General features: G+C 41.8%; 1 protein-coding gene and 1 non-coding gene across 2 annotated transcripts; both read right to left on the bottom strand.

The window, feature by feature from the left end:
• Positions 1 to 1,132: 1,132 nt before the first annotated feature.
• On the bottom strand, positions 1,133 to 1,642 carry LOC136488999 (uncharacterized). The gene has a single exon (XM_066485757.1). The coding sequence runs from the start codon at positions 1,640 to 1,642 to the stop codon at positions 1,133 to 1,135; it is 510 nt and encodes a 169-aa protein (XP_066341854.1).
• Positions 1,643 to 7,026: 5,384 nt separating this feature from the next.
• Positions 7,027 to 7,134, bottom strand: LOC136490514 (small nucleolar RNA R71). The gene has a single exon (XR_010767793.1). It is a non-coding gene; the product is annotated as a small nucleolar RNA R71 (small nucleolar RNA).
• Positions 7,135 to 15,726: the final 8,592 nt, after the last annotated feature.

The raw sequence follows: 15,726 nt of genomic DNA, 5'->3' as shown, positions 1-15,726 counted from the left end.
ATTCACATCAATTTTATAGCATCTTTTACAATCGTTACTAGTGGAGACATTAGAGTTTTCGGTTGCCTTAGGAAAAGTTGAAGTACTAGCCCAAAGAGTGCTATAGTTTAATTCAAGATTACAGTATTTTTCTTCCAAGCTTGTAAGGCTTTCTTGAATTATACTTTTCTCATTCTTGAGGCTAGCTATTGTGTCATTAACCGAGGAATGTTCTTTGGTTAATTTCCCAATTGAGTCATTGGCCAAAGACAATTCTACGGTTAACTTCTCAACCTTCATTCTTTCCTCGGTGATAGATGCTTCAAGTGCATGGTTTTTGTCTCTCTCTTGAGTGATTATTTCACCTTGCAACTCCAAGCATCTATCCCTCTTCTCTAATTTCTTCATTAGTGCTTTTATTTTACTGTAGGCCTTTTTACCAAATTTTCTTATCATTCTTTCTTCAATTGCTTTTATGTCCTCATCACAACTACTATACTCATCACTAGAAGGAGTGGGTGAGTCATGTACCTTCTCCCCCTTAGCCATGAGGCAAGTTGGAGTGTAGTAATCATTGTCGACGAGGTTGAAGAAGAGCCTTGGTGATGAAGATAAATTGGGGAAGAGTTTTGGTGGTGAAGACGAGTCAGAGAAGATCATTGTTGGTGATGAAGAGTGATGGATGGCGATGTTTGCGGCTCCTTTCTTCTTCTTCTCATCATCACTTGAATCACTATCCTTTGACTCCCATTCTTCACCAAGATGAGCTTCACCTCTCTTCTTGCCTTTGTTCTTCTTGTCATCATCCTTGTTATACTTCTTCTTCTCCTTCTCTTTGGGACAGTCAGCAATGAAGTGACTGGTTTTACCACACCCACAACAAAACCTCTTCTTCTACCTCTTCCTTCCATCACCATAAGTCTTGTGGTTGCTCTTCTTCTTCATGATTTTTCTCTAATTTCTAATTACAAATGCAACCTCTCCACTGGAATCTTCTTCTTCACTTGAGGAATCATCCTTCACTTTGTTCTTCTTCTCTTGACTTGAACCTTGAACTTCATGTTGTTGAGTTGCTTTAAGGGATGCACTCTTGTTGTATCCCATTGCATTAGGATTTTGATTGTGAGCATTGATTGCATCTTCATCTAGACACTTATGATGCTTGAGCTTTGAAAGAACTTCTTAGGGTGTTGTCATAACCGGGCCTTTCCATGATCACAGATGCTAGCATGTTGTTCTTGGCTCTATAAGTTCTCAACATCTTCCTAGCAACCTTGTTGTCATCCCATTCGGTGCTTCCAAGAGCTCTGATGCGGTTGAACGATGACATAAGCCTATCAATCATTGCTTGAGTTGTTTCACCTTGCAAGAACACAAATCTTTCCAATTCACCATGAAGTAGCTCAATGTTGCCTTTTCTCATGCTCTTGTCTCCTTCAAATGATGTTCTCAACGCTTCCCAAATTTGCTTAGCACTTTCCATTCCATTCACTTTATTGAACTCATCTAGACCCAAACTTGAGACAAGCAAGGACACGGCTTGTGCATTTTGATGGAGGTGGAAAGCTTCTTTTGGAGTTATTTCTCTGTCTTCATCGACAGGAATCATCACATCAATATCCACAACTTCCCAAAGTCTTGCGATGATGTGGAACATCTTCATTTTGTAGGCCTAATTGGTGTATCTTGTTCCATCAAAGTGAGGTGGCTTGCCATGGTTGACGGTGGGGAAATGCATAGATGGACATTTTATGAGTTGTCCATAGTCAAACCCAATGCTTGAGTAAACTCCCTTTCCTTGAACATTGTCATTTGCTGCTCCAACATCACATGCATTGTCTTTGGTTGCATCATTCTTCCCACTTATAGCATCTTCTACTTTCTTGCTCAACTCTTCCTTCATCTTGCTCATCTCATCTTGCATCTTCTTCATTTCATCTTGGAAAAACTTGGTGTGTTGAGCCATGAACTCTTTTGCAATTTGCTTGGCCATCTCTTCGGCATCGGTTCGCATCTTTTTGTAGTCCGACATTGTTTATTCTCACATGGTGAAGCGCTAAAAGAAGACCTTGCTCTGATACCAATTGAAAGGATCTAAACAATGCCTAGAGGGGGTGACTAGGCATATCTAAAAATGTCTACGTAATCTCAAAGTTAAATATCAGTAACAGTCAGAAGTCCCAACAGTTTGAGCCAGAACTTCTGACAGCCAGAAGTTCTGACACAAACAGCTGGGAGTTCTGTCACCTACGAGAATTTCACTACAAGTGCTAAAATGAACTTTGAGTGCGAGATATCTTACAACCCCACTTCCAAGTGGTTAGATAGACATGTAGGATCACTCCCTTGATGCCGAAACGCTCTAACTCAGTAGATCAAGACGAAAGCCTAAGAAGAGATTTGGGAAGAGAAACCAACAAGAGCAAATATGATAGCACAAATCTCAATAACAATAAGCACGTGGGACACAAGGATTTATCCAAAGGTTCAGGAACCCCACAAAGGAGCTCCTATGTCCTCGTTGTTGAGGTGACCACAAAGGTCGGAGTCTCTTCCACCTCCTTGCCTCTCTCAAAGCAACCACAAAGGTCACTCAAGCTTTCCACAAAGAAATAGAGGGTAATACAAACTTCCCAAGGCTCTTCCACAAGATGGAAGCTCTTAGGCGATGCCTAGCCAGCTAGGAACAAAGCTCCAAGAGTAATAGATGCAAATCCAACAGGCTTGATGAAGAAATCAAGTCCTCAAGCTTGCCAAAGTGATTCTGTCACTCAATCCACTCTCCTTTCACTCAAAACCCTAGGGGAATCAAAGATTGGAGCAAAGGGGAGAAGAGAGGGACGCCTTTAATGCTTGCGTGTAGTTTTGGATGAAGGTTGGTGAGCAGTGAATGAGTGGGTAATAGTTAGAAGAGAGGAGAGAGCTATTTATACTCGAAGGCAAAATCTAACCGTTCAGATCTGAGTCGGAAGTTCTGACACAGATCATCGGAACCTTTGGCTCTACTACAAAACACTATTCATGGCACAGTCAACTGGGCTGACTCGGTTATCGTCGGAACTCCCAGCGATTGCCAGGACTTCTGGCAACCAGGATTTCTGGCTTCCGTTGGGACTTCTGACAGACAAGCGAGTCGGGCGGCTAAGTCCTAAGGCGCCGGGACTTCCGATAGCCGGGAGTTCTGGCTAACGCTAGGACTTCTGACTAGAAAAAGGCCACAAACTATATCTAAGTGTTAATAAGGTGATTTTGTGTCTCTCTTTTGATTTTATTTTTATGCTTGAGCACTCTATCTTCCTTAGATCACCTAAACTTGCATCCCTCTTTATAGTATGGTGGAACCTATACTCAAAACAAAAAATAAAAACTTTGGGAGCACTTTGAGTTCATCTGTCGTTTCAACTTCAAGAATTGAGGGAAACCATTTCATCTTAGATCAACTCTTTAAAACTTTCATGGGACTAAAGCTGTAAAATATCTCATTGAGATCTTATTAGTCCCTAATTTGGATGTCATCAATATACCAAAACCCACATAGGGGGAAATGCACTTTCATCCATCCCGGCCGGCGAGGAAGAAGCTCTGGCCGCTCAAGAGTGAGAACGCAGAAGTAGTGGAGCAGGCGACTCAAAGCGAATGCCACCCTGCCGTACCACTCCAAGAGTATTTATAGCCGCTAAGGACGCTTAAGGAAAACACGTGTTCATTCACATTTACTAACCGCTTGGAGAACCTCGCAGAGCAGGTGAAGCAATCAGAGGGAAGGTGGAACGACGGTTGCCCACGCAGCGGCGTGAACCAAGTAAGCCGCACACACCCTCACTCTTTTCATATCTTTTCAATTTGCGTGCCCACGCTCCATGGTGCACAACTGCTTGTGAGTGGGCGCCATTATGCCATGATGTGACCGGGGAGGCCAACGGCCCCCCAAGATCGTGCACAGAGTGACCCGTCGCTACCACGACCATGCGTCGTGCTTAGGAAACACACTCTTGGGCTGGTCCTTAGAAGGGCTTGAGGCCACAAAAGGGATAGGGGCAGGGAGGATATGGGCCCCTGCGGCTCTAATCGGTGGTGCGGAGCCACACAACCATCTCTCTTTGTGTTCGAGTTGTCCTCTTTGAAGTCTCCTAGCCCCCTCTGTTGGAGAGGCATCTTGCCCTTGGCCGCTACGGAGGCGGTTGGGGACCAACAAGATTGATGGCCGATGATTTATGGGATGTCTCTTAATGAGGCACAACCAAACTCCACATCGATTGGGGAGGATATCGGGTCCCGCTCAGATTACCCATTGACCCCAATGAGACGCATTGCTCCGACCGCATGGTTATGGTGGACATGCCTCTCCTCTCATGGGGCGAAACAAAAACTACCTGTAACAGGGCATCACTACCTCTCAAGGTTGGTAGGAGTGTTGAGAAAAATAGGAGCCGGGTCCCTATGACCCCATTAAAGGGTCAAAACCAAGACCAAGACTCCTCTCGGCACCTCTAGGTCTAAAGACCAAAGGCTGGCTTTGAAGACTCATAAAGCATCAGAGGTCCACGACCTCTCTAGGAGAGATCTATGAAGCAGACGGCCTAGGCAATGCAGCAGTAATTTCCATATGAAGCAATGTGGAACCCAAAACATGATCATGGCTCGGTCACATGGAAAAAGCAAAAAGGTCCAAGACCTATGAGCCAACACACGATTCTAGAAAACCATACGACCGTGCAAAAGGAGGTCAAGGACAAATTCCTCACATCGTCAGAGCGTAACAACCCTTGCGGCAACCCAAACTGGAAGCACAACCCCAAACCCATGGCTCGGGGGATTGTTGTGATCATTAGGGAAGCCTAAAAATTTATGGATACAAGAGCAGCCAAGCTGCAAAAACACCAATGGCGGGCACCACCTCGATGGTGATGCTAACTAACAACCCAAGGCTGAACAACGCGAAGGAAGCACAAGCAACGCATGCCCTACCTACTCCTCAGCAAACGGCATGACCTTGGGGATCACATGCTGAGGGGACTACTACCATCCCTTCGGCAATAAAGGGAGCCCCGCCATTGTTGACGGTAGTTATCATCCATTATAAACCATCAATATAACTTAAAATCATGCATAAAAATGATCACCAACATAGACTTAGGTGTTTAACTGATAATTTCCATGAGTTTTGATGAATCCGTGTTTTCAGCAGGGTTTGTCCAGAAAACCGACAAGGAGGATCAAATCATCAAAGTAAATCGTGCTTATCCATAGCGAAAACTACCCCATAAGGTTCCAGAAGATTCGAGAAGACACCACACCAAAGCGAAGGCCATGGCGCCACAAAGTGGGGCCAACCGACCCCTAGGGCCTACCTATCAGCCCCCCATTGTTATGCCTGTTCTCCACCGCCTTAAGGATTGCATCTCCACCATTTATTCAAGTTAGTTTGATCTGAGGGCTCATAATTGATGCTCCAGCCTATATATACCAGCCCCTGCCCCCAACCTCAGGAGATTTGCATAAGTCAAGATCATACCAGAAAATAGGGTTTCTAGAGAGAAGAGAATAGAGCTCCAATTCTTCAAAGTTCTAGTATAGGCTAGCTAGCAAGGTTCAAATAGAGTTTGGGCTATTGCTCATGATTCCAGATTTGCCATCTGGAGGCCGGTAGATCCATTATATCCCTCTTATTTATGACTTTGTGCTACTTCAATATTATGTTGCTATTTGTTATGATCCTAGTTTGCTCTAGTTATATGCTTCATATAGTTATGATTGATGATGAATTTATGCATATGTTCACAAAAGCTTAGCTCAATACTCGAGTGAGTTAAGTGGTCAACATTATGTAAGCATGGTGCTTAAATAATGTTTACCTGCGGATACACTCTACATTCTAGGTCATGTGGTAGATCATGGATGTGACACTCCCGTTGAGTCCTATATAGTCCACTCCCCGTTTGTAGAACAAGTAGAACCCGGTTGCAAAGGGAGACAAGCTCTGTTCTGGATCTTCCTTAGTAGTGTTCCTTATGCATAGATACTGAGTAAATTATGCTATAGATGAAGTGTATATACTTGGGTGTACAAAAGACTTGGTAAATAAGGAATGACTTAGGAATCTTTCTCTCTTAACTAATCTCCTGCCTAGCCATACTACATTTATGAGTATCTAATTCTATTTCTGGATTACTATCAATGACTTACACTGATCATTTATTTATCATTTGACTTACCCCTACTATAGCATGAGAGTTAATGATCGTGTCATAAGTATGCATATTTGTTAATATCTCTAGCCACCCCATTCCTTCTCCCAGTGGATAAAATATAAATAATGATACCTGGTACACTCTCTGGTGAAATGCTACAATGATATATTATCTGTGTGCTTGCGGATACCTAATGTATCTAGATTTTCAAGTGTTCTTAATAATTACCAACAATGCATTTCTGACATCATTTCTAGGGATGACAACTTAGTATTAAGGTGATGCTAAGGAATGCCAACAAGTATTTCTAGTGCCATTGCCAGGGTGGGGAATAAGGCTAAGAGAATTGATCAAATAATTACTTATAGACGAGATCATAACTTTATACCTCTGGTTTAGTAGGCTTACCCTTGTTTGTCTTTGTTCATATCTTATACAGGGTATTGGAGGATTGGTTCTAATTCATCAACAAATTCCATCAATCACAATCAAACCAATCAAGAGGAGGCTCAACACCAGCTTCTAAAGCTATGGCTGAAAAGACTCTGCGTGAGTTCTCTACTCCAAGCACTGAGAACATCTGCACTAGGCCAACACTCAAAACCAACAACCTTGAGTTTGAGCTCAAGCCAAGCCTCATCAACATGGTGCAAGCTAGTCTTTAGAATTTTCTAGAGATTAGCAGCACAATCACCAACAAGGGCGTTGCTCAAGACATCATACTACTCCACCTATTTCCATTCTCGTTAGTGGGAAGGGCGAAACAGTGGTTCTACACCAACAAAGATAACATCAACACATGGGCAAGATGTTCAAAGGCCTTTCTAGCAAAGTTTTTCCCTATAGGCAAGACCAATGCCTTAAGAGGAAGGATTTCCAATTTCGAACAGCAGAAAGGAGAGACCATTCCAGAAGCATGGGGATGTTTTCAAGGATACATTTTAGATTGTCCTCATCATGGGATGGAGGATTGGTTGCTCATGCAAAGCTTTTACCATGGATTAACTCAGAAAGCTCATGAAGAACTAGATGCTATTGCTGGAGGAGCATTTATGTCACTCAACCTTGGAAAAGCTAAAACTCTTATGGATAAGATAGCCTCTAATCAAGGCTGGTCTCAATGCAATATCCAAGCATGCAATAAGAGCGAAGAAGTACCAGAAGAGGTGTGTGCACTACCAACTAAGATGGATGTACTATTGAATTGGCTTGAATAGTGAGCCAATTACAAGAAGGATCATCAAGCTATACAAGATGCTTTCAATGCTCAAAACACTTGTGGAGAATATTTGGGGGTTGATTTCTTGGAATCTCAAGAGGATGCACACATCATCATCAATAATTTTGCTCCACAACAATAGAAACATGGATGGGGTCAACAACAACAACGGTCAACTTACCAAGGTAAGTACCTAGGTAATTATTCCTCTAAACCTAAGCAACCATCCTTGAGAGACTTGATCTTAGAACATGCCAGGATTAACGAGAATATTTCTAAGAAGCTTGCTTTTAATGATAAGGTCCTAGAAAACATAAACACTAAAATGGATAGTTTTTCTTCTGCTATAAAAGACCAACTTAGCTATAATAAAAAGATAGAATCACAATTAGCCTAGTTGGCCGTTGCTCTGCCTTTTGCCACTAACCTTGAGAAGGTCAATGCCTTAACCACAAGAGGTGGCAAGTCTACTCGTGATCCTCCATATCTAACAAGGACTGGTAAGATACCAGTGGCAGTACAAGAGGAGAAGAAGGACGATGAAGTTGAAGAAGTTGAGCCACAAGTACAAGAGATGATGCAAGATTTTCATGACACCTCTTTCCTACCATTTCCACGTAGAAATAAAAAAGCCAAAATGGATGAGTCGTTTGGTAAGTTCATAGAGGTAATTTAAAAGTTATATATCAAAATTCCTCTGCTAGATGCCATACAGGTACCCACCTACGCAAAGTACCTTCGAGACATTCTCAACAACAAAAGACCACTGCTCACCACTGAGGTAATCAAGTTAACTGAGGAGTGTAGTGCCGCCATCCTAAACACATCACCTATCAAGAAGAAGGATCTAGGATGTCCCACTATTGATTGTTCGATCAGAAACCAGAATTTTAAAAATGCGCTATGCGATCTTGGAGCAAGCGTTAGTGTCATGCCCAAGAAGTGGATTTTGTAGTGTTGACATGCAGGAAGACATGAAGACACCCCTCATTCTTGGGAGACCTTTCCTGAGCACTACAAATGCACACATTGATATCAGAGCCGGAGAAATTAAATTCCATATCAATGGCAAGGAAGACCGATTCGTCTTCAAGCCAAGACCGGAACAATGCTCTAATTTGGAGTGGAAAGAGAAGCCAATACAACCATTAGGGTCTCCATCTCTGGGACTGACTGATGCACCCGAAGAATAAATACAACTAGACAAGTCCAGTTTGGTGGACTTAAAATCCCGAACCCTTGCCGGGAGGTAAAATCCGTAGTTATCCATATTTATTTTTCACATTGCATTAATCATTTTATCTTAGCATATTTATTTTTCAACACCTGCATTATAAAATAAAAATTCTCATCATGGCATTATAAAATTCAAGCCGCCTGTAAATAATTTTTACGGAGCGTAAAAAAACCATAAGAAATATTTACCGAGGCTTAAAATTTTAAAAATACCATTCATTCATCTTCTTATATTTTATAGTATCATAAAATATTTTTGCATTACATATATATATATACATGTGTATACGGTAAAAATATAGACACATGGGACCCACTCAACCACCACCCATCACTTCTATCTCCACCATCACCTCCATTTCCACCTCCATCTCCACTTTGCACCATCCAGGATGCATTTCCACCGAAAGAAGCACTCACCTTGCTTAAGCATGAAGTAAAGAAGCATCAGGAGGAACATGAGGCCATTTTGCCACTATGTGGGGCCAGCCGGCCCCATCACTTGGCTAGCTAGCCTGTGCCAATCCCGCCTATAAATATCACCCCTCCTGGCTGCTCTCTGCATCAACTATAACTGCAAACAAGCCTCCCAAGTTCAAAATTCCAAACTCCAATTTCGTAGTTTGAAAATTCACTTAGTAGAAGTGATTTTAGAATTAGGAAAGAAGCGGAAGTTTTAGAGTGGAAGTGTTGCTAAATTTTTTAGCAAGGGTGAGAGAAATTAAGAGTAGAAGTGAGAAGGTTTAAGAGTGGAAGTGCTGTTAAAAGTGAGAGGAAAAATCAATAGAATTAAAGGGGAAAGTTCTGCCAAAATCTTGATTAGAAAATTCATTATGCAATTTCGGACCACTAACTCTTGAACGATTAACCCTCATATGACTGACTCCTAGACGGCTAACCACTGACTTTTTAGTTTCCTAATCCATTCCATGAGTTATGTTGTCTGTTTATTTTGTAGGAAGATGAGAAAGTTTGTGATCAAGCTCAAGCGTGCGGCATCATTCCATTCGACGAGGAGCTCTTCTTCTAGAGGAAGCACTGACATGCTGATCGATGTTCCACCCCCCTCTGTCAAAGCGCCATCTGGGTCATCATCCATTAAGAAGAACATTCTCCTGGAGGAGAAGCACCTGAATTTCCAGAATAAGACGGAGAAGGACACCTACATGAAGCTAAAGACCCGGAGGTTCATTCTCACTCTCACTTATGATCTAGCCCTCCTGCAGTCTACAGGTATGAATGTTGAGTTCGAAATCATTTTTAAAACTGTTGGGTGGGAGAATGTTTGGGAAATTGATGAGCCAGGATCGAAGCTTTTAACCGCTGAGTTTCTATGCACCTTGCAAACCACTGATTCTGAAGTCACATTTAGACTTTTTGGGAAAGACTTTTCTATTCCCTGGAAGAATTTTAGTGAGCTTCTAGGATTCCATGCTCAGTGTTTAGTGGATGTAGACACCGCTATACAAGATTTCGATAGGATGAAATTTTGGAGAGAAATATCTAAAGAACTTACTTGTTACCATCCACGTACAAATGAAATTCATCACCCTACCCTACGCTTTATGCATAGATGGCTAGGATTTTCTTTATTTCCTAGAAATGATTTTCACACTGTAAGGAATGATGAACTTAAGTTGCTCTATGCCATTGTTAAGAGAAGAAAGGTTTCACCGGTCAAGTTTATGATGAAACAATGGAAAGAAATTCTTGGTCTTAAGGGAGATGTTGGGTGTACCTCTCTAGTCACCCGCATAGCCAAGAATTTGGGTCTTTTGGAAAATGCTTCTGTTGTTTACATTAATGACATTCACCATTGGTATATTGACTATGAATATTTTGTCCAAGCACATATGTTAAAAAAGAATAAGGATGGGAAACTTGCATGATGTACATGGATTATACAACCGAGATCTCGTTACCAGACCGGAACCTTGGTTTGTATGCAGTGGATTCTTTTGTCTTTGATTTATAGGTCAAGGAGGCAGCCCCTCGTAGGAGTGCCTCTGCAAGGTTGACTCGCAACCCACAGCCCAGGTACCGCGGCGATGATCTGATTCTAGAGGGACCGGCTTTCACCAGCTATGCAGGTTGGGATCAGCCAGGATCCTCCCATATGCACCAACCCGATCATGTTTGTTGGGAGCAGCCCGCTCCTCAGCATGCTAAGAGCTCCTGGCAGTAGGGTTCAAGTGAGCAATGGTAGGACAACAACTTCAACTACTATCAATAGCAATCCTATGAAGAGGTTTGGAGCGGCCACCAAGGAGGATGCATGTCCTTCTTTGCTCATGGCTATCATGACCAGCAGATGCAACATTCCCACCTCGACACTAGGTTAACAAACATAGAAGAGACACAACACGACATCCAGAATACGCTTCACCAGCATTCCCAGTGGCAAGACGAAGTAGGAGACCGCCTCACCAACATCCAGCAATACTAGCAGTAGGAGAATGAGAACTGGAGCTATCTATTCTAGAAGTTTAACTTCGACCCGCCATTCTAAAGGACTACGACAATAGCCAGCTTGGGGAGGGATCCTCTAGTATCTAAGGTAAGTTTTCTTTCCTAGAATTTTATTTATTTTTCCTTTTTCTTTGTTTTTCAAGTTTGTCTTATATATACTAAAAACAACAAAATAAAATTTGTCTTTATCTTTTATATATTAGTAGGTGTGATTTAAAAAATGATGAAAACTAAATAAAAAGAGTGTGTATAAAGTTTGCTTCAATTTTTGTTTTTAAGAGCTAAATAAATAAAAAGAACTTGAAGATGATGATTCACAATTGAAATGATGAATAGTTGCTTTGTTATAATTTCCTTTAAGTACCTAGTTTTCAGCCTTGAATTCTCCTGAGTTTTGGATATGACTGTTTTGACATGAGAATTTGCTCTGAACTTGAAACTCATGGGTAGCAAATGCTTGATCTAAGTCTAGGCAATTGATGGATATGATATGAGAAGGTCTGAGCTGCTATTTATCTTGTTCCAAGTGATACTAAATTCTAGAGATTTCTTTTGAAAAACATAAAAAAGAGAAACATGATGAGTTCCTGTATGACAAAGCTTGAATTCCTACCAGAGCCAAACATGTTTATATTTAGGCTAGAAATACTTCCACTTATATAGGCTACTTGTTTTGCATTGAGTTTGGTCAAGCTTTGTTGATCCTTATGAGAGGTTTGTCATGATCTTAAAATTAAGATCACGTACACACCACCCACATATACACTACTCCTACACTGGGGGTAGGTGCAAAAACATGCATTCCATCTAGATCCACCCAAAAATGTTTTACTCCTACTCTGGGTGTAGACACTAAAAATATTCTTGATAGGTTTCATCCACCAAATAAAATGCTCTAAGTTCTTATTACTATCTCTCAAAAGTTTTGTTGTAGAGAAGAAGCATGGACTATGCAAAAGTTATTCATAAAAAGAGAGAGAGAAAAGCATTGGAAAAAATGGATAAGTGTCCGAATTATCAAAACAATGGATGCCCGCCTGAAAAAGAAGAAGAATGATGAATAAGATAGCCCATGATTTCTTGCAAATATTTCCAAGTTTCAAAAGAGAGATAAGTTTTCAAGGAGCATAGTTGACTTAGGTTAGCCACCACATATATATCCACCATATTCCACACATATGAACATCTTGATTTGATTGTATGACTCAACTCTCTTTGGATCCGTTGTTTGAGTTTACAATATATGTATTGCAAGTATGCACTTGCATGTTATCACCATTCCTATGAGCTCTACATAAGCCTTAGTTGTAGGAAGAAAGGCATAACATTATTTTTGCCTTGGTGAGGATCCACAAATATGACATATTTTGAGAGACTTGAGAGTGTCATACAATGGAATCTCTGAGTTTTATTGTGAAAACTTGCAAAAACTCTAGAATAATGGTTGAGCAAAGAACTTGAGACATAGTGCTTGACTTGATCGTTCTATCTTTCAATTGCTCAAGACCCAAGTGAAGGCTACAAGCCCCATGGTTGAAGGTAATATGGGTAAGTTTGAAAGTCAGATCAGTTTGTTCTAATCTAGAGGAGAATTCTTATTTGAACGCATGTGTACTTTTGAGGAGTGAAAACATTAATGCAACTCCTGATCCATTGCTAAGTTTGGCATTCCTCAGGGATGAGCAAATGCTAAGTTGGGGGAGTTTGTTGATGGTAGTTACCATCCATTATAAACCATCAATATAACTTGAAATCATGCAAAAAAATGATCACTAACATAGACTTAGGGGTTTAAACTGACAATTTCCACGAGTTTTGGTGAATCTGTGTTTTCAGCAGGGTTTATCTAAAAACTGACAAGGAGGATCAAATCATCAAAGTAAATCACGTTTATCCATAGTGAAAACTACCCTAGAAGGTTCCATAAGATTTAGGAAGACACCACACCGAAGTAGAGGCCGAGATGCCGCCAGATGGGGCCGATCGGCCCCACTTATAGGCTGGCCAGCCACTAGGGCCCACCTATCAGCCCCCGTTGTTATGTCGGTTCTCCACCGCCTTAAGGATTGCATCTCCACTGTTTATTCAAGTCAGTTTGATCCGATGGCTCAGAATTGACGCTCCGGCCTATATATACCAGCCCTTGCCCCCCTCCCTTAGGAGATTTGCATAACTCAAGATCAGACCAGAAATTAGGGTTTCTAGAGAGAAGAGAATAGGGCTCCAATTCTTCAGAGTTCTAGTATAGGCTAGCTAGAAAGGTTCAAGTAGAGTTTGGGCTATTGCTCAGGATTCCAGATTCACCGTCTAGATTATCCAATGTATCCCTCTTATTTATGACTTTGTGCTACTTCAATATTATGTTGCTATTTATTATGATCCTAGTTTGCTCTAGTTATATGCTTGATATAGTTATGATTGATGATGAATTTATGCATATGTTCGCAAAGTGCTTAGCTCAATACTCGAGTGAGTTAAGTGGTCAACATTATGTAAGCGTGGTGCTTAAATATTGTTTACCTGTGGATGCACTCTACACTCTGGGTCATGTGGTAGATTGCGGATGTGAGACTCTCATTGAGTCCTTTGTAGTCCACTCCCCGTTTGTAGAACAAGTAGAACCCGGTTGCGAAAGGAGACAACCTCTGTTCTTGATCTTCCTTAGTAATGTTCCTTACGCATAGATACAGAGTTAATTATGCTATAGATGAGAGTGTATATACTTGGGTGTACAAAAGACTTAGTAAATAAGGAATGACTTAGAAATCTTTTGCTCTTAATTAATCTCCCGCCTAGCCATACTACATTTATGAGTATCTAATTCTATTTCTGGATTACTATCAATGCCTTACACTAATCATTTATTTATCATTTGACTTACCCTTGCTATAGTATGAGAGTTAATGATCATGTCATAAGTATGCATATTTGTCAATATCTCTAGCCACCCCATTGCTTCTTCCTATGGATAAAATATAAATAACGATACCTATTATACTCTCGGGTGAAATGCTACAATGGTATATTATCTATGAGCTTGTGGATACCTAATATATATAGATTTTCAAGTGTTCTTAATAATTACCAACAACGCATTTCTGGCATCATTGCTAGGGATGACAACTTAGTATTAAGGTGATGCTAGGGAATGCCAACAGCCATCACCGATAAACGAAGCGCAAACGGGACATTATCCTAATCCGTTTGACACGGACAACATGACAGGGCTGCGCTACTTCGCCCTCCCCTAGCTCCGCGAGTAGTCCGAAGTAGACGACAGACAAACCTTTAGTGGGTTCCCAATGTGATGACGGACATGTCACATGTCGCTCAACACCTTGAACCAGAGCACCAGCTGGGACCGTCTTCCCATGCCCTTAAGCCAGGCCTCATCATCGGTGCCCTCAAGCGCCGCCAACACTGCCACCGCCAGTGAACTCCATCCAACTCCTACCGGGGAAGGGAGGAGAGGCGATCGCTCACTGCCTCTGTTGTTCGCGCGTCAGGGAAGGGAAGAGAGGCAATTGCTTGCGCTCGCCATGCCCCGCCACCCCCTGCCGCGATCGCGCAACCGCTGGCGGTCATGCATTGGTGCCGGTGCAGTGTCCGCATGGCGTTGGCGCTCATAGTTGTGGCCGTCATCATCGAGCGCCCCAGCGGCCGCCCCACCATAGCCCTTCCATCACTCGCAGTCATGGCCGTCGTCGCCGAGCACCCTAGCGGCCCTCCCACCATCGCCCTTCCATCGTTCGCAGTCTACGGAGATGACGCGTGAGCTTGAAGACATGTGATGTCATGATGATGTCACCATGACATATTTTCCTGTATAAAAATAAATGGTGAAATACATTACGTATACGTTTTCCTATATAAAAAAATATAGAAATAGATAAATATATGAGGGCGCATGCTAGTGCTTTGTTTCCAAGAAACAACAGGTGTTCATAAATCATAACCAATAAGTTGATATAGAAACCAAAATCAATCGTGTGCATGCACAGGGTACCTGACATTTCCATCTTTAAAACCAAAACCAATCTCCCTCAATCAAGAGATACATAACCAAAACCAATCTCGCTCAATCAAGAGATATATAGATAGAAACCAAAATCAATCGTGCTCAATCACAGGCTAACGTTTCCAATCATAGGATAACGTTTCCATTTTCTATCGGATTATAATTGCACCATCGCCCGCCCAAGACTCACGTCTTCGCCCGCCCGCGCCAAGACCACCCCCACCGATGATCAGCGCGTTGTGTGATCGCGCGACCCTCGCCTCGCATCCTCGCCCGGCTACAAAGGGCTCATCGAATGCATATAATGGTGCCACCTACGAACCCCATCAAATTCTTTGCTACATAATAAACCTTCGCCCTTCCTCACCACTAGTATCAATGCATGCATCGACTCCCCTCCCTCAGCAAGTGTACTACTACTCGCAACATCTCCTGCTTGGGGAGACAACTGTAACAACCCAAAAATCCACACACCAAAAATCCCAACTAAATTTTTTTTTTCTTCAAAACCCCATGTGATGTTGAGTGACATATAGAAGTCAAACCCTAGTTTACATTTAGTTGTAACCTAATTACTCATTTTCATATGCAAAGTATGTCACTTATCATACATG

Source organism: Miscanthus floridulus, chromosome 10 (genome assembly GCF_019320115.1).
Source record: "Miscanthus floridulus cultivar M001 chromosome 10, ASM1932011v1, whole genome shotgun sequence".
NCBI classification, from domain to species: Eukaryota; Viridiplantae; Streptophyta; class Magnoliopsida; order Poales; family Poaceae; genus Miscanthus; species Miscanthus floridulus.
The sequence above is the reverse complement of the archived record's forward strand: the minus strand, read 5'-3'. Positions and strand labels throughout refer to the sequence as shown.